This window comes from Triturus cristatus, chromosome 5_1 (genome assembly GCF_964204655.1).
Source record: "Triturus cristatus chromosome 5_1, aTriCri1.1, whole genome shotgun sequence".
In the NCBI taxonomy this organism is placed as follows: domain Eukaryota; kingdom Metazoa; phylum Chordata; class Amphibia; order Caudata; family Salamandridae; genus Triturus; species Triturus cristatus.
This window is the reverse complement of record NC_140587.1, coordinates 698612107-698633769: the sequence shown is the minus strand read 5'-3', so window position 1 is coordinate 698633769 and position 21663 is coordinate 698612107. Positions and strand designations below refer to the sequence as shown.

The 21663-nt window shown below is 50.3% G+C and overlaps 1 protein-coding gene across 3 annotated transcripts in view; it reads right to left on the bottom strand.

The window, feature by feature from the left end:
* PRKDC (protein kinase, DNA-activated, catalytic subunit) overlaps nucleotides 1-21663 on the bottom strand; it is a 2754228-nt gene that overhangs the window by 222756 nt on the left and 2509809 nt on the right. For all 3 annotated transcript variants that reach the window (XM_085605657.1, XM_085605658.1, XM_085605659.1), the window contains one exon: nucleotides 14989-15075. In XM_085605657.1, the coding sequence (XP_085461783.1) occupies nucleotides 14989-15075 (87 nt within the window). The remainder of the gene's footprint in view (nucleotides 1-14988; nucleotides 15076-21663) is intronic.

Sequence of the window (21663 nt, the reverse complement as noted above, 5' to 3'; positions counted from 1 at the left end):
TGGTATCTTAGATAACCAGGGCGAGTAAATTAAATGCTACTGGTGAGCCTGCAGCGCTGATTGCGCCACCCACCAAAGTAGCCTTTCAAACCTGTCTCAGGCCTCTGCCATTGCAGGGCCTGTTTGTGCAGTGTTACTGCCACTGTGACGTGGCACCTAAAGTGTGTGCCATGCCTGTGATCCCCCCTTTAACTGCATGTCAGTCACCTCCAAGTTAGGTTAAACCAAGAGAGGGAAGGGAGGGCTAATATTTATTCAGGTCCAGCATACATGCCCCTGGAAATATCGAAACAATACTGGTATGCAGTTCCTAATATAAAAACAGGTTGTTGAATAAGGTCAAGTGCTCCAAATGGAGTAGGTACTCAGGAGACAGACGGTTGTGCCCAATCTGATACAAAGGGGATTCACCTTTTGTTGGTTCTGCCCGCTCTCAGTCAATTTGACGTTTACTGTGTACCGGTGTTCCTGAGAAACATGTGTTCTGGACTCCTCTAATCACCTTTTCCCATACATCAGGACACTACACCTTAGTGTCTACACCGGCCGGTACTGTTGCGGTCCATCGCTGACCCTAATAGGGTGAGAATCCTTGTATTTTTATATTTATTTTCTTTCATTCTTATTATTTGCATCCACTGAGCTGTTAGCTCTTATCCCTAGAGTAATCCTTATTTTCAAGCTCTCACATTCTTTAATATATAGAACTTCTGTGCAAAGCATGCCACCTCTCACTGATGTTACGCATGCGTGTGATGCACCAAAAACACTGATTGGTGCACCAACTTCATGAATACGACTTTGTGCTTATAAACATGACACATTTAATGTTTGTTACAAATGTTTGTTATTCTATTTCTTTTGCAGTTTGTTTTTTGAACTACAGGTATCACCACTTTTTAGGGTGCTGTAACGGTGGTCATTTCTCACTAATTATTGGTAATGACCACTACCAAAAAGTGTAGGTAGTCCCTTATTGGTCCTGAAGAATTGCCATCAATTTGATACAAGGCCAAGCAACATGTCGACCGTTATCACAAGCGTAGAACCTCACACCATAGAGTGAATATACGCGCATTGTTTATTTTAATTAGGAAAGTGGCCAATTTCATTAAAATTATCTTGAATGGACCATTTCTCCCTATTTTAATTTTACATTTCCCTACACCTTTGGAAAGGTGTGATACTTAGAAATTGTCGAACTGTATTAAATCCGGCGCTCCGAGTGATCCTTGTCCAGTGTGAATTATTAAGCAGATTGCTGATACTATCTGTACGGCACTTACTCCTCTGCTTAATGTTGTATTCTCATCTGGAATTTTTCCAAAACTATGGAAAAAAGCCTAGGTTCTTCCGTTACTGAAAAAACAGTCTTTGGATCCTAAGGATCCAAACAACTATCGACCAATCTCTAGACTTCCTCTGCCAGCCAAATTGTTAGAAAAAGCAATGAATAGTCAACTCAGTGACTTTCTTCATCTTAACAATTCTTTGGATCCCTCACAATATGGGTTCAGAGCTCTTCATAGCACTGAGTTGGCACTATTAAAATCGACTGAGGAAATCAGAGAGGCCGTGGATAGGGGAGGGAATGCGATACTGATCCTATTAGACCTATCCGCGGCCTTTGACACGGTTCACCATAAGGTACTACTCAACCGGTTATCTGAAATAGGGATAAGTGGTTTGGCCTGGAACCTGTTAAAATCATTTTTGACAGACAGGTCACAAACAGTAGAACTAGATGGTAACATCTCTGAACCCTTTTCTTTGCCATGCGGGGTACCTTAGGGCTCAGCTCTTAGCCCCACACTTTTTAACATCTATGTGGCACCCCTGGCTGGCATCATTAGATCCTTTGGGTTCCAGCTCACCTCCTACGCTGACGACACAGAAATTGTGCTGTCGGTGATGGAGGGAGCAGAAAAGGAAGTGGGTGCACGCTTCCATGACTGTATGGGATCCATCTCAACGTGGATGTCTGACAACTGTCTAAAACTCAACTCAGCCAAGACTGAGGTTTTGAGATTTGGCAACAATCCACAGGTGTGGACACCAGAATGGTGGCCTGAGGATCTGGGTCTCTGTCCTACACCATCTAGAAAAGCCAAGAATCTAGGTGTGGTGGTAGATGATAAACTCACCATGGGGGACCATGTGAGCATGGTGACTTCCGCATGCTTCATGGTTCTCAGAATAATTACGAAAATTCGGTTCTTCCTGTCTGAAGGGAGTTTGAGGACGTTGGTGACGGCACTTATAATGTCGCGTCTCGACTACTGCAACAGTTTATATCTTAATGTTCAAAAACAACATCTGAACAGGTTGCAAGTGGCCCAGAATGCAGAAGCCAGATTGCTGACCGGGACACCTAGGTTTGTTTCAGTTAAGGGAGAACTTAAGAAATTGCATTGGCTCCCAATCCATCTGAGATCTCGATTCAAGGTGCTGTGTATTGTTTTTAAAGCGGTGAATGGAACAGGTTTTCATGGTATATCCCAAATAGAACTCTAAGGTCTACAGGTTCCAAACAAGTGAAAACTCCCTCTTTCAAGAAAACAAACTGGGGAGGCAGAAGCTTTGTGTATTGTGCCTCTAAAGCTTGGAATGAACTGCCTTTCCCCTTGAGAAATAATTCTGATCTCATCTCTTTCAGAAAAGACCTTAAGACATGGTTCTTTTCCCAGTTTTAGATCTATGCTCCTCAGGTAATCAGTGCTTAGCGCCAGGACACCTTAGGGTAATCGTGCGCTTTACAAGCATTAATTACATAACATAACACATCACCACCACCCACACTTTTCTAGGGCCCCCACACGCACTGCACCCAACGGCTTAAGGAATAAAGATCTCAGCCAAGTAGGCCCCATCACGGGCGCCTGATCGGGTATTACAGCGCCAACCCGTGTAGGAGCAGACCCGATGATGAAGCATGACACCTAGCTGGCTGGGTGTGTGAGGGCCTTTTTCCTAAAAGGAGAAAATTCTCCTGAGTTCCTACTCCATTTGGAGCACTTGACCTTATTCAATAACCTGTTTTTATATTAGGAACTGCATACCAGTCTTGTTTAGATACCTCCAAGCTAGGCCCTAGCTAGCCCTATGGGCAGGGTCCATTGTAGGTGAAAGGTAGGACATTTACCTTAAGTGCGTGACATGTCCTGGTAGTGACAAACAGCCATTTTGGGTTCTTACTTATGTGAGGGTGCCCTCTCATAGGAATGCATTGGGGATTCCCTGATAAGTGTTTCAGTGGTAATTCCTGATATGAGAGGAGCAGCGTGGTCAAGTTTGGTATGTTTGGAATAGTAATAATAAGTGTTGTGCAATGATGTGCGCAGATTTATTATCACTATTTTAGAAATGCCACTTTTAGAAGTTGGCATTTCTGTGTGCTATGTGTCTGCCTGCCTGATCTGTATTGCATGTCTGGCTCTGGAGTGACAGGGGCTGGTAAGGTGTGTGGCTCCAGGAAGGGCAGGGTGAGTCAGCGCTAGGCTGAATAGGAGATCTGCATTTGGAGCAGTGGGAGGAGTAGTCCCCTGACCCTGAATAGGTCTGGGCCTGCCTGGGTGAATGCTGGCTCCGCACCCCTGTGGTGTGCCTGATGACTGAGCACCCATCTGACAAAGGAGGGTGTGAGCACTGTACAAAAAGTGCTCCAGTACCCCCCATAACCAGTTGAGGCTGGTTCCCAAGCCCTGTGCCAGGGCAGAACAAAGGGAATTGCAGTAAAAATATTGGGGCAGTGACCCCATGTAGGATGTGCTGTTCTTGGGTGCTACTTGTGTAGGAGAGTAGGGTCTGCTTTCTATGTTCACCCCCACTTTTTGCTTTTGCTTTACTGGTTTTCGACTTAGATGTGGCTGTGGGCCTGCTAATCAGACCCACAGCCCTGCTGTTCTCTCTCTAAATTAATACTATGTACTTTAGGTGCATAACCCATTTGGATAGGATCACCTTATTGGCCCCTGTACAGTGTACCCTAGGTACCCAGGGCATAGGTGTACCCTAGGCCTACCAGGGGCTGCAGCATGTATTATGCCACCCCTGGCCTGGCCTTCCATTTTGACACAACTGGCTGATCACTCAGCTGGGGCAAGTTTGTGTAATCACCCCTTGCTTAGGTGTAGTATTCCTATACCTAACTTACATATAGACACATGTGTACCTATCAGTCACTCCTATGGCAGGCCTTAACAATCCTGTAGGCAGAGTGCTTGGTAACATGTGAGTTGGTGCTCTAGCATGAGCTGAACCTGTCTGCAGCTTTCGGAACCATGTCCTTATAGCTGTTCTATGATATAGCCTACCATATACTCTTAAAGTGCCTTATAATCTTAGACAGTTATGGTAACTATGGTTTGGCTTTATCGAAACATGTCGTGTAAGGTGTCTAACACTGTGGAATAATACCCCCATACCATTTCTGGACATGAGGATATTATTCCCCCCTTCTAGAGGGAAAGACATGTTAAAATCATACTTCACTGTTAGCCTCTGACCAAAGCCTCAGCATCACAAAATGGATGCTGCTGCCACGACACAAGTCTGACCTCCTGTAGCTGGGAGTGATCCCAGCCAGGGAGGCCTGGACAATAGGTTTCCTGCTTGGGGAGGTGCTAGCACCTCCCCAGACAGCCTTTAGTGTATTGGGGCAGGGTGGGCTGAAAGGAATGAGACATGCCTGGGGCACACAAGGTGTTCCTTGCATAGTCCAGTTCAAACCGGCGCTGGGGCACTCCAGCCCCAGCTCTGGCGCGAAACTGGACAAAGGGAAGTGGGTGTAACCACCCCCTCCCAGGTCCCACCCATAAGGCGTGACCTAGCAGGTATCCCAGCCCCCCAGATTAGTATAAGAGTGGGAGTTGGGCCTCAAGACTTTAGATTATCCTGAACCTGCAAACTTGAACAGAAACTCTGGACCTTCGACATTCGACGAAAGAAGAAGACTGAAGAATCTCCCTTGTGGCCAAGGAGTGGCTACCCTGTGCAAACAGGCACCATCAAGAGACTACCCTTTGCCCCAGTTCTACGAGGAACCGACTGCAGAGCCCGACCAGAGCCTTGACTTCCAGACTTCTCCGACCCTGATCCACATCCCCAGCAGAGCTGAGATCCGTGGAGGCGACGAGCGACGTGGGACCGGCTACCTGGGAAAAGTGGCTAGTATCTTCAGGCGCAGCTTCTGAGGCACCCTCGAAGTTGTGCACCGGGGATTGAGAAGCCCCACCCCCAAGCACCATCTGCACCGAAGATCAGGCCCTCACACTCCACGAGTTCTGCGAGGGGCCCTTCAGCATTTTCCTGCTTGCCCCGTCTGTCCGGTTGCTTGCCCGCTGGCTAGTGGCCTTTGTGACGACGCACCCTGAAATCTTCATCGCTGGTTTGGCTCCTCCAGACTGGCTCCTGCTCCTTTGAAAAAGAGAAGCACCCCAGACCTTCCTGGTCTGCACCAGAAGCAAGTCCTCCGTTCTGCGTGGGTTCCGCTTGCCAAGGCTTGGTGAGTCCTAGTCCAACTTCGACGCCGCCGACAGCAAGAGCCTTCGTGGGACAGATCGCCTCCTGGTCCTGGTCGTCCTCGACGCTTCCTGGTCCTCGTGGCTGCAGCGACAAGCTTCACCTTCACCTGCAATCTTCACGACATCGCCTGGTTCCTTCCTGGTTCCACGTGGGTCCTAACTCGACATCGACTCCGCCGACAGCCAGAGCCTTCGTGGGACAGCTCGCATCCTGGTCCTGGTCGTCCTCGACGTCTCCTGGTACCCGTGGCCGCTGTGGCAAGCTTCACCTCTTCACCTGCATCTTCACGACATCGCCGGGTTCCTTCCTGATTCCTTCCTGGCTCCTGGCTGGTGACCTAGACTCTGTCCCTTCTGCTTGCAGGTCTCCTCTCTTCTTGATCCCAGCCTTGGGATCCACCGGACACTCTTCACTGACTGCCTGTCAGCATCTTTCTTCAGGCATCCATAGGAGTCGACGACGAAACCCGACGCAACTTCACCCCTATGCACCCGCAGCCTGTGGGCTAGGTAACTTGGGTACTCCGGTGCTCATCAGGATAGTGACTATCCTAGTGTCTAGTTTTCCAGTCTCGACTTCCTAGCTACTCCGGAAGTGTCCTAAATCTGTCTATTTCCAAACTGTACTATTGCTATTGACTTTTACGCATTACGCGTGAGTGTTTTCACTCTGCACACGAATCCCGTGGGCCTCCCACTTCCTAACCTTTGGTAGTATAGTGTAGCCCCAGCGATTCCCTAGGCCTAGGCCTATTCTATTTCCGTGACAGTGGTCCTTATACCACTTACTTAGTATATGGTTTGCGTGGCCCCTAGGGCCTAACTGTATTACTTACCTGTGTGACTTAATGTATGCTTAAATAAGACTGTGTTGTACTTACCTCTAATCTCATAAAGAGTGCTGAGGGTTTGACTAGAATAAATACACTTTATTTTATATATATATCTGTTGTGGTGTCCTTTCATTTGGTATTCAAGGGATTATATATGGTATCACAGCTGGCTTCACATGCCATTCAGAGTTTAGCCTAAGACTGCTCTTGTCCATGCTACCACTAGGATAGCTGGTCTATAAGGTTGACTTTACAACCAATCACCATAAGGGTATTTGGACTGATATAAGGTGTGCACTAGAACTAGTGACATCATACATCAGGCCAACTTCTCACAACTTGGACCTGCTGGGCCCCAGGAGAACCGCCCCTCTACTGGAGAGCCCTGTGAGCTGGGCTGCCTGGGCCCAGCTTTGCTTTATGGGTTCTGGTCCTAGCGCCTCGTGAGCGCTACATCGCTATTGCTGGAGCCCCAGAGAAAGGGACTCCAGCCTTGCAAAGACGAGAGGGGCATTCGCTTTTGCTGGAGCCCCAGAGAAAGGGACTCCAGCCTTGCCAAGACGAGAGGGACGTTTTAGCCCTGAAGCGCTGGGCTGCGAAGTCTTTAGGGGGAATCCCAGCGTGAGGATTGCCTGAGTTGAGAGGAATAAGTGGTATCGAGCATGGCCTCGGAGCCGGACAGTGCAAGAGGCCAGCTGTTGTCATTCGATGAAGCCGGCACTGACATCGGAGAATCAAACTTCAACATAGGGCATGGTGCCGGAAATGGTTTGGTACCAGAATCGCTACAAAACTGGGTGTGGATCCAGAGGGAGGACGCAACAACAGGAGTCCAATTGGGAGGACCCCTGGGTTCCATGGTGACTGAAGGAAAATAAGCACATCATCGCTTTGACAAACTCCTTAATCTGTAATTGAGTTGCCTGGGGCCAGAAAACTGGGGATGGACGGGACGAGGGCAGAACAGGATCTGCAGAAAAGCTACGGGAGGGAGTCCTGGAGGCACAAAGATAGCCCCGTGGCCAATCTGGACTTATAGGGGTGAGGTGGGGAGACACCTGCTTGGACTAATTCTTCTACTTACCCGTGACTGTGACCTCGACAACGACTTGTTGTGTCAACCACTTCGAGAGTGGGACCATCTTCCCTGTGACATCGACCAAGCCCAAGTGTAGGAGAGTAGGGTCTGCTTTCTATGTTCACCCCCACTTTTTGCTTTTGCTCCACTGGTTTTCGACTTAGATGTGGCTGTGGGCCTGCCAATCAGACCCACAGCCCTGCTGCTCTCTCTCTAAATTCACACAATGTACTTTAGGTACATAACCCAATTGGGAAGGATCACCTTATTGGCCCCTGTACTGTGTACCCTAGGTACCCAGGGCATAGGTGTACCCTAGGCCTACCAGGGGCTGCAGCATGTATTATGCCACCCCTGGCCTCTCAATCAGACACAACTGGCTGATCACTCAGCTGGGACAAGGTCGTGTAATCACCGCTTGCTTAGATATAGTATATCTGTATCTACACTTAAAATAGACACATGTGTACCTATCAGTCACTCCTATGGCAGGCCTTAACAATCCTGGAGGCAGAGTGCTTGGTAACATGTGAGATAGTGCTCTAGCATGAGCTGAGCCTGTCTGCAGCTTTCGGAACCATGTCCTTATAGCTGTTCTATGATATCGCCTACCATATACTCTTAAGTGCCTTATAATCTTAAACAGTTATGGTAACTATGGTTTGGCTTTATCGAAACATGTCGTGTAAGGTGTCTAACACTTTGGAATAATACCCCCATACCATTTCTAGAGATGAGGATATTATTCCTCCCTTCTAGAGGGAGAAGACATGTTAAACCCTGCTACCCCGGTTAAAGTTAACCAGAGCCCCAGCATCACAAAATGGATGCTGCTGCCACAGACACAAGTCTGACCTCCTGCTGCTGGGAGTCCTTCCAGCGAGGGAGGCTTCGACAATAGGTTTCCTGCCTAGGGAAGTGCTAGCACCACCCCAGACAGGACTTGGTGTATTGGGGCAGGGAGGGATGAATGAAACGAGACACTGCCTGGGGCACACAAGGTGTCCCATGCATAGTCCAGTTCAAACCGGTGCCCCAGATTAGTATAAGAGTGGGAGCTGGGTCCTTACGACTTTAGATTATCCTGAAAACCTTTTACTTGAACAGAAACTCTGGACCTTCGACATTCGACGAAAAGAAGACTGAAGAATCTCCCTTGTGGCCAAGGAGTGGCCACCCTGTGCAAACAGGCACCATCAAGCGACCGGCCGTTTGCTTTGCCTACGTTTTACGAGGAACCGACTGCAGAGCCTGACCAGCGCCGAGACTTCCAGACTTCTCCGACCCTGACCCACATGCACAGCCCAGCTGAGATCCGTGGAGGCGACGAGAGACGTGGGATCGGCTACCTGGGAAAATTGGCTACTAGCTTCCAGCGCAGCTTCTGAGGCATCCTCGAAGTTGTGCTCTGGGGATTGAGAAGCCCCACTCCCGAGCACCATCTGCACCGAAGATCAGCCCTCCACACTCCACGAGTTCTGCGTGGGGCCCTTCTGCATTTCCCTGCTCGACGCGTCTGTCCAGTTGCTGGCCCGTTGGCTAGTGACCTTTGTGACGACAATCCTGAAACTTTGCATCACTGGTTTGGCTCCTCCAGACTGGCCCCTGCTTCCCTGTAAAAGAGAAGCACCCCAGACCTCTCTGGTCTGCACCAGAAGCAAGTCCTCCATCCTGCGTGGGTTGCGCTCGCCACGGCTTGTTGGGTCCTAACTCGACATCGACTCCGCCGACAGCCAGAGCCTTCGTGGGACAGCTCGCATCCTGGTCCTGGTCGTCCTCGACGTCTCCTGGTACCCGTGGCCGCTGTGACAAGCTTCACCTCTTCACCTGCATCTTCACGACATCGCCGGGTTCCTTCCTGATTCCTTCCTGGCTCCTGGCTGGTGACCTAGACTCTGTCCCTTCTGCTTGCAGGTCTCCTTCTTCCTGATCCCAGCCTTGGGATCCACCGGACACTCTTCACTGACTGCCTGTCAGTATCTTTCTTCAGGCATCCATAGGAGTCGACGACGAAACCCGACACAAGTTCACACCTATGCACGAGCAGCCCGTGGGCTAGGTAAACTGAGTACTCCGGTGCTCACGTGGGTATTGACTATCCTAGGGTCTAGTTCTCAAGTCTCTAACTCCTAGTTGCTTCCGAAGTGTCCTAAAACTCTTTAATTCTAAATACTTCATTTCTATCGACTTTTACGCATTACGCGTGAGTGTTTACACTCTGCACCTGAATCCCGTGGGCCTCCTACTTCCTAACTCTTGGTAGTGTAGTGTAGCCCCAGCGATTCCCTAGGCCTAGGCCTATCCTGTGTTCGTGACAGTGGTTCTTATATCACTTACTTAGTATATGGTTTGCGTGGCCCCTAGGGCCTAACTGTATTACTTACCTGTGTAACTTATGTATGTTTGATTAAGATTGTGTTGTACTTACCTCTAATCTCATAAAGAGTGCTGAGGGTATTTTGACTTAGAATAAATACATTCTATTTTTATATATCTGTTGTGGTGTCCTTTCATTTGATATTCAAGGGGTTACAAATGGTATAACAGCTGGCTTCACATGCCATTCAGAGTTTAGCCTAAGACTGCTCTTGTCCATGCTACCACTAGGATAGCTGGTCTATAAGGTTGACTTTACAGCCAATCACCATAAGGGTTGTTTGGACTGATAGAAGGTGTACACTAGAACTAGTGACATCATATATCAGGCCAACTTCTCACACCAAGGTTTTCAGATGTCAAGCACTAAATAACTTTGATTGGCCTTCGGGTACATCCCAGTGCAGTCACTGCAGGAAGCCGAGTCATGGGACGACTCCAGGCCCCAAACGCAGATCAAGAGGGTTCAGTCACCAACATCTGTCGGTGACTTTCCCCACAAGAGTTGAAGCCTGTTGATCTGCTGAGGGGCATGTCCCTGGAACACTGGAAAGAGACCACATATAGCTCTGGATCGGTATCTGATGACGCAGAAAGAGAGGAATAGATGTCAGTGAGCATTGATAGCACCTATATAGGATCGCGCACGTCACAGAGGGTGTCACAGGCACCACTTCCTTGCGTGCAGGGGTACTGCGTCTACATTTTTCAGAGACAGTCTGGTGCCTGTGGAAATATTCTAAGGTAAGGAATCTGTAGTTAGAAGTCTTTATCAGAAATTACCTTCATCCTGGCAAATCTCAGGTGGTGTGGAAGCGGAGATGGCAGAGGCTTATCTTCAAAATGACAACCAGGGAGGTCTTACCAAAGGAGTAGATGCACCGTCCGCTGCCATAGGCAAACTCCGGGTATGGACAGACACCGCAGAATAAGTAACTACCAGCAGAAGTACAAGTGGTAGACCTGAAAGTTACTGGGACATGAAGACGTATCAGAGGGAAGTGGAGTCATATTAAACATTGAGAGCATAGTCTCTCTAAAGGCATCAACTTGCTGCTGATCCGAAGACGACTTTCAGGCACATCTTTTCCAGTATCGAAACGGCTCAGAGGAAGAGGATACCATCTACGTGACCTAGCATGAGGATGGGAATTTCTAGAAGCCCAAGACTCACATTTACGCTGTTTCTTGTGCTTCTTTTAGTGCCAAGACCAGGGCACAAGTCGGGGGTACATGCGGGTGGACGGTGTCCACCCACTATTTTCACAGAGTGATGCCGTCCACCCTGCCAAGAAGTTGGGCCCTACTGAAAAATATGCTGAATGTGTCCCGTGTAATTTGCAAACACCGGGACACATTAAACAGCGCCTGCACGTTGTTTTCGGCTTTCGATCGCAACAACGTGCGGGCGGGGAGGGGTCTTTCTTAGGTCAGACTCCCGCTGGGCCCATAACAAAGGCCGAATCTGAGGGGTCATCCGGCCTCCCTTTGTTGGAGTCTCCTGGCTGGCAGCAGTCAGGAGCCTCACACCTAGTTGCAAATGCAGCAGAGGGAAACAATGGCTCGCACCTGTCAGCACTTCATACATACTTAAGAGAGGCAGCTTTTCACTTTGTTCAGGCTCTGTTTAGGAGATTTGCATGCACTGTAAGAATGTCAGATGCGTTGGTCTTTCCCAGTATTTAAACAAAATAAATAGCATTTATATAGTGCTTACTACCCCAGAGGAGGCTTTGTAATAATTTAAATATCACAATTTTTTCTTGAATAGCACTATGGGTAGAGGAAGTTTACACTGACAAAAGGCAAAATGATTTAATGTGTAGCTAACAAAAGTATGATTCTTCTGCCTAAATCAGGAGGGTTCCCTGTATACTTGAGATGTGCTTTAACCCGTTCCGTGCTCATGGCGAGCTGAGCTCGTCATAACTGCCGCGGCCCACCCATGTGCGATTGATTCCCCGCCTGTGCGGGAGAATTAATCAGTGGGTGGGGTCGTGACGAGCTCAGCTCGTCATGAGCACAGCTCCACTGTGAGTCATGACGAGCTGAGCTCGTCACGAGCACAGCGGCCCCACCCCACACCGCGGGGGAATTACCCCCGCAGGGAAGGGGTTAATGTACTCATGAGAGACATGCTAAACATATATGTGAGGGCTTAAGATATGATGTCACTTCTTATGATGTCACTTCCTGTGATGTCACGTGCAGTAATGTCACGTGCAGTGATGTCACGTGCAGTGATGTCACGTGCAGTGATGTCACGTGCTGTGATGTCACGTGCTGTGATGTCACACGCCGTGATGTCACGCGCCGTGATGTCACGCGCCGTGATGTCACGCGCCGTGATGTCACGCACCGTGATGTCACGCATCGTGATGTCACAGACCGCGATGTCACAGACCGCGATGTCACAGACCGCGATGTCACAGACCGCGATGTTACACGCGGTAATGTCACAGACTGCAATGTCACGCGTGGTGATGTCACGCGCGGTGATGTCACTTGCATACTGATTAACTAGGTAGTCCCCCCAATTTTTTTTAGGACTTTTGCCCTGGCCAAGACAGCCAACTGGGAAATTTGGGCTACATAAAACCCCTACTAAATCTCTTTAGAATTCGTGTCCTCCAGCCCTGAGTTACCTGAAGAGGTTAACCTGGAGCAAAAAGCGCCTTTGCGTCTTGTGTTCAGCCGTGCACAGCCTGGCCTCACGGGCCCGCTTGCCTTCAAATGCACATGGAAGTATTTTTCGCATAAACTGGCATCATATTGTGGCCACAGCCAAACATTATGCGGCACTCTGACCAACATTTGTTTGTGACAGGTATGCCAGTGTTTGTAACCTGTAATCGTTGGTGGTGACATTCCTGCCACACTGCCAAATATTTTGCAGTTTGGAAAAGGTCGTTTGAAGTCATAAAAAAAAATATCAGAGCAACAGAGGTCTGAATCTGCATTGCAGGGCATGGAAAAAGGGAAATTATGTCAGCGCATAGGGATAGCGTCTATGTGTGGCCCTGTCTTGTCACATCTGGCGTAGAACATAGTCACAGTGGATGCCAATAGCACCACCTACAGGCACACAACAGTGCTGGAAGCTTTTCTGGATCACGTCTGGTGCTTGGGAGTTCTCATAGGGCGAGGAATCTGTGGGTTGAAATATACATAAGAAATAAAGATTCTCAAACACAAGTGCGAAAATCCGTAACCGCAATCAACAAAGGACAACCACAAACAAGACATAACAAAAGTGTCTGATTTAGAGTAGGGTAGTAACAGAAAAAAATTCAATTTTTGGAGCAAGTGGCAAAATCTCCACTAAGTAGTTCTCTGTCAGTGATGATTACTTATAGGCCAATATAGGGCCATTCAGAAAGTTCCGAGTGCTGCACACGTTTCTTTAACAAAAAAATTGATATTCTGTGGAATTCGCTGAGCAATCGCTGGTTTTCTTCATCTAAGGAACATGTTACAATTTAATTTTGCAGTGAGTTCAAAAATTTCAGGAATCACACAATTTCGGAGGCACTTTATCCACATTCTTTTTAAAACCAAAATATTTTGCCATTTAAAAATAAAGAGCCGCACACACAGAGTTTCATTGTAATAGTTATCTTGTAGGAAAAAAGGTAATAACTGTTGTCTAAATTTCTTGATTGAAAACATTCTGAATATATGAATGCCAAAAACCAAGACATCTAAAAAGGACTTAAAATGTAGGTAGAAAACCCTTAGAAGCAACAACTTTTTTTTTAACCCGAACGCCTCTCATTTACTTTCAAGTCTCGTTATAACTTATCAGTGACCTGTTTGCAGCATTTTTTGTGTAAGTGTTCCTCTGTATCTATATTTTTGTTGTTTTTACATTTTTTGTCGAACCGTTCACCTGTAGAATTGCTTTCATACAAACTAAAACAGCCGCTTTGCGCACATTTTTTTGGCTGTTAATTGCATGAAACTGTAAGCACCGTGTTGCATATACCAGTACATTCACACTTAGTAAATGTTATCATATTTACTATAATGCTATGCGTGCATTATAGTTTGTTCTGTTAAAGTTAAACACTGATACACATGTTATGTGATGTAATCCTCAAGAATGTAGAATGTAGTAGAGGGGTATTTAGTAGAGCATTGGAATGTAGAGTGAAAGGCTGTTCAGCCTTCATCAGGGACACTACCCGTACATGTCTGTGCTGCTGGCTTGTGGGCCATATGTGATATAACTTGAAGAATAAGGTATACAATTCCTGCTCATCATAGACAGCTATTGGATGCTTCTTTACAACACACCGCATAACGCTTCCTTCATATAGCACGAGGTGTTTGCGTAAACCATGTTGAGTTGTACGAGTTACTTACCTTCGGTAACGATGTATCTGGTAGAGACGATTCTAGCTGCAGATTCCTTCACGTTGAATTATTCCCAGGCGTGAGACTGGATCCGGAAACTTTTTTGCCACAGCATCCCTGCGCTCCGGGGGCGGGGCGACATCATGCGACTCCGACTAGGCGTCGTCCGCGTACGTGACGGCGTCAGCGAGGTCACATAAGACCCGCCCTGACGCGCCTAAGTCACTTGACCTGGAGAGACATGCGGCGACTTCGGCTTCAACTGTTGGCACGCCGCACAATCTGTGGTGCCGTGATCCTCCCCCAAACACCACATACAAATGAGGTGAGGGTCCGTCGCCGACATAAGATGCCCACAAAACGTGCAAGTTTTGAAGCCCGAAGGCATTCCCACACTGTTCCACCAAAAGGAAATGGAAGAAAAAGGGGCCCTAACAGGCCCGCAGCAAGGATCGGATCCGTGTTGCACGCAGAAAAGGAATAAAACTGACATAGGTGCACCGGGGCAGGTTTTATGTGACCTCGCTGACGTCCCGACACCTGGGCGGAGTCGCGTGATGTCGCCCCGGCACACAGGGATGCTGTGGCAAAAAAGTTTCCGGATCCAGTCTCATGCCTGGGGATAATTTTACGTGAAGGAATCTGAGGCTAGCAGTCTCTATCAGATATATGATTATACATCATATCACGAGAATGACAGGCTACTTGACTTTTTATGTTTTTGCAGGAAGCGACAGAATGTATTTATTTCTGCATTTATTTAAAAATATGGCAGTTATTTTAAAAAAAACACAGCGTCACTCATGAACCACGTTTTACTTACTTGTATGCATTCACGAAACGCAAAATACCCTCGCACTTTGTCATCTTAGTCAGCCAGTCGTTGTATTGTGAAAGTGGCCCTTTTCGACTATTAAAGAAAGAGAAGAAAGCAGATAATAACGAAATTAGTTTATAACTTGTTCTGTTTTCATGGATAACAAAAACAGGAAGCGTTGGCAAAGCCAACAGTTTTTACCGTGGCAAACTGGGGCATGGTTATTTTTCATTGCAAGAATAAGCCACATAATTGAGAAGTTAAAAGAAAATGAAAGAGTAGCACCGCCTAAATGTAATCCTTTTTAAAAATATTGTTTTAATCCACATCACATGAAAATATTATTCTATTTGGCACAAAGAATCGGTACTGCCCACAATGAAATTACTGTACCCTGACACAGTTTAACCACATAAGTACGAGTTACTTACCTTCGGTAACGATGTATATGGTAGAGACGATTCTAGCCGCAGATTCCTTCACGTAGAATTATCCCCAGGCGTGAGACTGGATTCGGAAACTTTTTTTTGCCACAGCATCCCTGCGCGCCGGGGGCAGGGCGACATCACGCGACTCCGCACAGGCATCGTCCGCGTACGTGACGTCAGCGAGGTCACATAAGACCCGGCGCGCCCACGTCAGTTTTCTTTGGAGAACTTTTCCGCACCACAACACGGAACCACCAGATAAAAAACTGTGGAAGCATGGGAACAGTGTGCGAAGAGCAGAAAAATTGGAAAGAAATGGTGACGAACAAAACCACCAGAGTGGTGCCAACACCGCAGAACCCAAGGGCAGGGAAAGAAGAAGAAGAAGCAGAAACCTGTGCAGTCACCCTGCCAGCACATAGACAACCTCCCATCCCTGTGCCCCGGAGGCAAAGAACATGCGTAAAAGTCATGGCACACGTAGTAAACCCATCCCCCCCATCCTGAGCAAGGAATGGGACCAGTCCCTAGACAGACAGGGAAAACCAACCTCCAAGTCTCCCCAACCTAGAGGGCAACCACCCACAAGGGACAAGGGCAAGACAAGGCCAGATGACCCTTAATCAGAGGATAGCAATGGAAGGAAGGGAAGGAGGGGAGGGAGGACAGGGATAGAAAGCAATCCCCCCCAAACCTGGAGTAGCCAGAGCAGCAGGGCACCGGAACCCCATCCTCCAAAGGACCAAAGGAAGAATGAACCACCCCCAGACGGAGCCACCCGTCAAGAACAAGGAAGGCACTCACAGGAGACACAGCCCCCCACCGGGAGGCAAGTACCGAAGACCAACCCAAGGGTCCTCGCAGAATAGGGGAGGAAGGGCAGGCCGTGAAGGAATCTACGGCTAGAATCGTCTCTACCAGATACATCGTTACCAAAGATAAGTAACTCTTACATCTGATAGAGACTACTAGCCGCAGATTCCTTCATGTAGAATAGATACCTTAGCCATACCCCCTGAGAAGGAGGGCCTGCGAAAGGACCCCACCAGCCAATGCAGAATAGAGGGCCCCCCAGGGGACCAGATCTGTGGACCAGGTATAACCTCGCCCCTGCTAGGCCAAGGGTACCCCCGCATCAGAACCCCACTGATCCCAAGGGTATGTAGGAGGGAAAGAAGGCTGAAGAGGCTCAGACACTCACAGCAGAGGAACCAAGGGCAAGGACGGAGAGCCCGAAGCACCCCACTCCCCCACAAGGCAACATAGCTTCCGCCCAATGCCAAGACAGGAAAAGCGGAAGAAGAAGAAGCCTAGAGGGCCCAAGGAAACGAGGGAAAAGAAGGCGAACCCACTCCAGATGGAAAGCAGCCTGCCAGCCATAACAGCGCCGGCAGTCAAAGCCGCCAGGAGCAAGAAGAACAGCCCGAGGCCCGAGAAAGGCCGAGTAGGCGACGCCTGGCAAGGGAGAACACAGGATCATTCCAGACATCAGGACAGGAGCAGGAAGAGGAAGAGATGCCCGGGCACACCACTACGAGCAGCCGCGCACAGGGCGTCAGGAAGCAAAATCAACCTACCTAAAGGACATGGAGAACAGGCACCCAAAGACGCCAGAAGAACAAGTTACTTACCTTCGGTAACAATGTATCTGTAAGAAACATTAGTTAGTTAGATTCCTCACCTTAGAATATCCCCAGGCATCAGGCTTGATCCGGAAAGATTTTTGTAGCAATACCCCTTGCGCGTCGCTAGGCGTCGTCTGCGGCTCCGCGTCAGTCGTTGGCATCGTGCGCCGGAATGACGTCGGAGTACCTAGATGCCGCCCTCGCGCGCTGACGTCAGTTCTTGTACATAGCTTTCCGCGCCAGGAACGCAGAGCCATGCAAGAGACCGACACTGGTGCCAAAAAATCTAGGGCCCTGAAAAGGATAACCTCAACCCTAGATGTCAGTTCGCAGAACGGGGAGGATGGGTGGGTCAGTGAGGAATCTAACTAACTAATGTTTCTTACAGATACATCGTTACGGTAGGTAAGTAACTTGTTCATCTGAAAGAAACACGTTAGTTAGATTCCTCACCTTAGAATAGATACCCCAGCAATACCAACCCCGGTGGTGGGTCTGCGAACCAAGATCACACCAGAAAGTCCTGGAGAACAGAACGGCCAAAGAAGCCGTCTCTCCGGACTTGGCTGTCCAGGCAATACTGCTTGTCAAACGTGTGCAGTGAAGCCCACGTTGCCGCCTGACAGATGTCCCGCAAGGGAACTCCCCGGCCCAGGGCAGAAGTAGCCGCTGTGGCCCGGGTGAAATGGGCCCTCAACCCAACAGGAGGGTCCTTTTTTGCCAAGGAGTAACAAAGTTTAATACACAACACAACCCACTGTGAGATGGTCCGTTTGTGTACCGCTTTTCCCTTCTTAGCTCCTACGTATCCAACAAAAAGTTGGTCGTCCACCCGGAACTGTTTGGTGCGGTCCAAATAAAAGGACAGCGGCCGTTTTGGGTCGAGGCGGTGGAGCCTCTTTTCCTCTTTTGAAGGATGCGGAGGTGGAAAGAAGATGGGCAACGTGACAGATTGCCCGATGTGAAAGGGGGTCACCACTTTCGGTAGAAAAGAAGGACGAGGCCGGAGGACAAACTTGTCCGGATGGACAGAAAGAAAGGGAGGCCTAGATGACAGACCCTGGAGCTCACTCACCCGTCTAGCCAAGATGATAGCTACCAGGAAAGCAGTTTTCAGGGTCAGAAGACGAATGGGACAATTGTGAAGAGGCTCAAAAGGAGCGCACATCAGAAGAGTCAGAACAAGATTCAAGTCCCACTGAGGCATTACGAAGGGGACAGGAGGGAACATGTGAGTAATGCCTTTGAGAAAACGGGAAACAACAGGGGACTTGAAAAGAGAAGGCTGATCAGGAAGCCGTAAGAAGGCAGAGATTGCAGCAAGATAACCTTTCAAGGTGCCCAAAGCAGAGCCCTGCTGGGCCAAAGAAAGAAGAAAGAGTAGAACCTCAGAAAGAGGGGCGGAAAGGGGATCCACAGCCTTTGCTGTGCACCATGCCACAAATTTGTTCCACCGGCAGGCGTATACCGTCTTTGTGGAGGGACGCCTGGCTGCCAGAATGACATCACAGACTTCAGGAGGCAAGTCAAATGGCATCAACTGCCGCCGCTCAATCTCCACGCATGGAAGTGGAGGCTGGACAGGTTCGGGTGGAGGACCGTCCCCTGCTGCTGCGACAGAAGGTCCTCTCGAAGAGGTAGTCATATCGGGGGATCGATTGACATACTGAGTAGCTCGGGATACCAGAACCTTCGTGCCCAATCCGGAGCCACTAAGATAACTTGGGCACGGTCGCGCCTGATCTTCTTCAGCACTCTGGGCAGAAGTGGTATAGGCGGAGAGGCGTACAACAGACCGCAACTCCACTCGAGACGAAAAGCGTCGCCGAGCGAGTGCCGCCTTGGAAATTCCAACGCGCAGAACTGCTGACATTGCGCGTTCTCTTCGGTGGCAAATAGATCTAACCAAGGCTCTCCCCACTGCAGAAAGAGACCTTGCGCCACGTCCGAGTTCAGACGCCATTCATGATCCATCATGCACTGGCAGCTGAGTTCGTCTGCTCTGGAGTTCAGAGAGCCCGCCAGATGTTGAACCACCAGGGTGATGCCGTGGTGTTCCAGCCATGTCCAGAGGCGCAGAGCCTCCTGAAAAAGGGTCCAAGACCCCACCCCGCCCTGTTTGTTGCAATACCACATGGCGGTGGTGTTGTCCGTGAACACCTGCACGAGACTTCCCCGGACAGAGGGAAGGAAGGTTTTCAGTGCAAGCCGGATCGCTCTCAGCTCCAAAAGGTTGATGTGGAGTTGAGCCTCCGCCGGAGACCAGAGTCCTCTGATCTCCGCCTCTCCCATGTGGCCCCCTCATCCCAGGAGGGACGCGTCCGTCACTACTACGTGCTTCGGTTGGGGTAGGGAGAGACATCTGCCGCTGACCCAATCGCGGTCCGTTTTGCAGTGTCCTCCGAGATCAAGACATGGTCGGACAGGTTGCCTCGATGCTGGGCCCACTGAAACTTCAGGTCCCACTGCAGAGCCCGCATGCGTCGTCCGGAGACGGCGCCGGAGGTGGAACCGGTGTCTGCGCCGCCGTGAGGTCGACCAGCGCCGACAGAGATCCAGGCCTGGATCCCTCGGGGACCTGCGGCGTCGGGACCCTAGTCATCCACGGCGCCAGAGCCGCCGGCACGTGAGGTCATCCAGTCGAGCCCGCGGGGCCCGAAGGCGCGCCGGCAGGCGTCGACGGTGGGGCCAGGCCCCTCATGGCCGAGAGGAAGGCACTGACCTCCGCCGGAGTCGCGTCAGTCCCAGGGACCAGCGGGTATGGAGACGGACGCGGCTCCAGCGGAGCCACGGGGGTGGGACCACCCTGACCCTCGGCCGAGTAGTGCGACCGGCAAGGGGAGTCTGAAGAGCGGTGTCGCCTTTTGGACTTCTTTGATCGCTTCGACTTACCCGAAGACTTCGAGCCCGACGAGCGATGATGGTGACTGCAGCTCCGCGACCGGTCCTTGGACCTCCTCCTGGACCGGGACCTTGAGCGGCACGGAGCCGAGTGCCGAAGCTCGAGAAGCTTACGGGACCGCTCCCGCCTAGCCTTCGAGGTCAAGGCCTGACAATCGGGGCCCGACTCCGCGTCGTGGTCGGCCCCCAGGCAGTAAAGGCACCGGCCATGGTGATCCATCACCGACTTCAGGCGATGACAGGCCTTAAATCCAGGCATCCTACCGGCACCAGAGTGGAGTCGACAGAATACCAAAAAGAGTCAAAAAGTTTAGTCAAAAATTGACTAAGGGGTAAGCTCTTCCCGGATCGGCGCTGTCTGGAGCGGAAAAAAGAAGAACTGACGTCAGCGCGCGAGGCCGGCGTCTAAGTACTCCGACGACGTCATACCGGCACACGATGCCAACGACGGACGCGGAGCCGCAGACGACGCCTAGCGACGCGCAAGGGGTATTGCTACAAAAATCTTTCCGGATCCAGCCTGACGCCTGGGGATATTCTAAGGTGAGGAATCTAACTAACGTGTTTCTTTCAGATCCCTCTAGCAGAGCGCAAACTATATGACAGCTACCACTACCCCACATAGGGTACGTCAAGTCCCAAGATACGGGAACCCTCTTTGGAAGAACTTCCGCAGCAGAGGAAAAACAAAAGAGCCACGTGGAAAAAACACCCCCAGCTGAAGGCTTGATAAGCAGCCCAAGCAAAGCAGCAGGGCCAGGTCCGCGCAACAACTCCTGCAGAACCCACACACAATCAACACAAGGGCCGTCCAGCAGCCAACAATGACAAAGTCCCAAGAAAGGACGTAAACGGCCAGAAGACGCACTCCACAGCCAGAACAACCGGCCTAAGACGGCCCAGAATCAACCCAACTCAGAAGTCACTGAGGAGGGGACGGAGGAGGACGAGTGACCTAGTTTAGGACACCCCCCGCGCCGCACGGCCACCAGCTGCTGCGTGTGCCCCCCAACTACCTGCCTCTGTGCTCCGGCTGCCGCCGCGAGACCACGCCCCCTGCCTCGAGCAGCGTGGTCTGTGCTCTCTATCCTGCCTTGCGCCACTGTTTCTGCTGAATTGTGTCCCTAATTGTACTTGCTGTATATTGTATATTGTTTTCCTTTTCCCCCTTTTTGCCTGCTTGCCTGTTGTCCTTGTTCGCCCCGTCTCCTCCCTCCCCGCTCCCCGCCACCGCCGCTAAACCCCGCCCCTTTCTTCATTCTGTACCCTCCCCGCTCCCGCCTCCCAGCTGCTCCGCCCCCCCTCGCACTTCACCATAAATGGCGACCGTGCGAACGCGCAGCGGTCACGCGCAGCGGGTGCGCCGATTGTGCGCCGAAGGCGCGCCAAAGGTAAGCCCGTCTGCGCCCGGACCGCGCCCAGTGCCAGGACCCCTGGCCCTCGAGGACTCCTGCCCACCCGCTTGACGTACACCGCCGCCACCCTCATCGCTCTCAACTCCGGCCGAATCCCAGGTTGCCACCGAGCCACCCCACGACGCACCCACGGACCCTTCAGCTGCCACGCCTGCAAGTTCACCTGCATTCGGACCTGCCCTACTCCAGCACCCGCCAAGCCGAACACCAGCAGCAACCACCTCAAGTGCATCCTGCTCAACACCCGCTCCGTCCACAGACACGCCATCGAACTCTGGAACCTCCTCGACACCACAGCTCCTGACGTCGCCT